The sequence below is a fragment of the Priceomyces carsonii genome (genome assembly GCF_900007245.1).
Source record: "Priceomyces carsonii strain CBS4050 genome assembly, scaffold: Debaryomyces_carsonii_scaffold_7, whole genome shotgun sequence".
Taxonomy (NCBI): Eukaryota; Fungi; Ascomycota; class Pichiomycetes; order Serinales; family Debaryomycetaceae; genus Priceomyces; species Priceomyces carsonii.
The window spans coordinates 722,003-723,619 of NW_026946680.1; the positions used below are offsets into that span (position 1 = coordinate 722,003).

The 1,617-nt window shown below is 34.5% G+C and overlaps 1 protein-coding gene across 1 annotated transcript in view; it reads left to right on the forward strand.

Moving 5' to 3' along the window:
• The window catches only part of PRCAT00006180001 (uncharacterized protein), a gene marked incomplete at both ends in the record, with an annotated part of 1,766 nt that extends 1,507 nt beyond the window's left edge, over nucleotides 1–259 (forward strand). Inside the window, one exon of the mRNA XM_062956308.1 lies at nucleotides 27–259. Within this exon, the coding sequence (XP_062812825.1) occupies nucleotides 27–259 (233 nt within the window). The remainder of the gene's footprint in view (nucleotides 1–26) is intronic.
• Between the last annotated feature and the right edge of the window lie 1,358 nt (nucleotides 260–1,617).

Genomic DNA, 1,617 nt, shown 5'->3' on the forward strand with positions numbered 1-1,617 from the left:
AAACAGTGAAGAATGTAAGCAAATAGATTTTGAAGCGTTGGACGACATATTTAGAATCTATTCCCACGGCACCCAAGAAGAAGAACATGGTAACAAAGAGGATGGAGTAATTTTTGATAAAACAAGCAAGGAGTCTCAAAGTACGAGCATTACAAATGATAGTGTTGCTTCAAAAGGTTCCGCGATAAATAGAAAGCTCACAAACCCTGTTTCACCTTATTCAAAAGATTTACATGCTATTGACCAGATGTCAACTTAAAAGTATAAAGAATTCATTTTAATTATGGCCTCGATATTTCTATATGAGAAGATGAATTTTCATGGTTAATATTTTAGGAACGGAGACGTTATGTGCCTGTTTGAAAGATTGTAATAAAAATGCCTTTTTTTGGGGATGAATAGGGTCGATAAGTTTCAAGAAAAAAACGTATATATACGGCCTAATTGCTACTATAAATAAATTATAAAGACATACTTAACTAATCTAAAAAAAGAAACTCTCCATAGGAGTTTACAGGGCTCTCCTTCATTCATAAGTTTTGTACTAAGCCCTTCGGGCCGACGGGCACCTATATTATGGTCAAATCAATATTTTCATTGAGAGCTCGACTCTATAGAATATCTTTACTTCACACGAGAAATGTGGTTGCGTTTTTTTTTTTGGAAGAGCTGATCAAAATCACAAATTGTTACTAGTACTTTACTCACCCACTGATTTTGCAACTTTATGGACCGAAGCAATATGGGTCGACTTCTTTAGGTCTTCGTTGTATCTGTGTCCAGTTATAAATAATAATCAAAAATGTATTTCTCCTCAAACTTTATTTATAACAGAAGCTACCGTAACCATTGTTTTGCTCTCTCACACCTCAATTACGTTTTAGTAATTTTATAACATCATCATTGTGCAAACATTTGTAAGTCTACTATTGAGGTCCTAAAATATGATACACAAGGACGAATCAGAATGCAAAAACGTTCTGCTACGAGTATAGATGAAGCAGATTAAGAAAGTAGAAAAAGGTCTAATCAAGCGGAGTTATGCACCTCAAATTACGACATTTATATAGGTTTACATAGCCCAGTACTTTCATGAGAGATAAAACGCTTTGAAAAACTGCCTTGACAGATTTTCCATTGAGGGTTTCTAAACTCATGGTGCAAATTTGAAAAAAAAAAAACATCTTGCTACTCCCGTTCAAATTTTCTAGCATAGGAATGATTAGATTCGACATTAACACCAATGGAGCGAATCTATCTCTTTCTCTTTCCTTCTAGGTATCCCATATTCGCATCCAGCCAATATCCTATGGAGCTTGTGAATCGATTGGCACGAAGTCTATAATATTATTATTTTGCAGTGGCCCTTTAGAAGAAAGGTCTCTCTTTGTTAGCTCTGTATCCTGAGATTCTTCACTCACTTTGTCAAAGACTCCTCCATCCGGTGAATTAATCTCATTATCCCCATTATTTCTATATATATTAATCTTTTTATGTGTCGATTTAAAACCCAGATCTCCTTGATCATCTTGGTGATCTTTTTGGCTATTGTAAGACCCTCTTTTAAAAATGCAATCTAGATCTGTAAAATCATTTTTTCTACGTTCTTCACTGCTT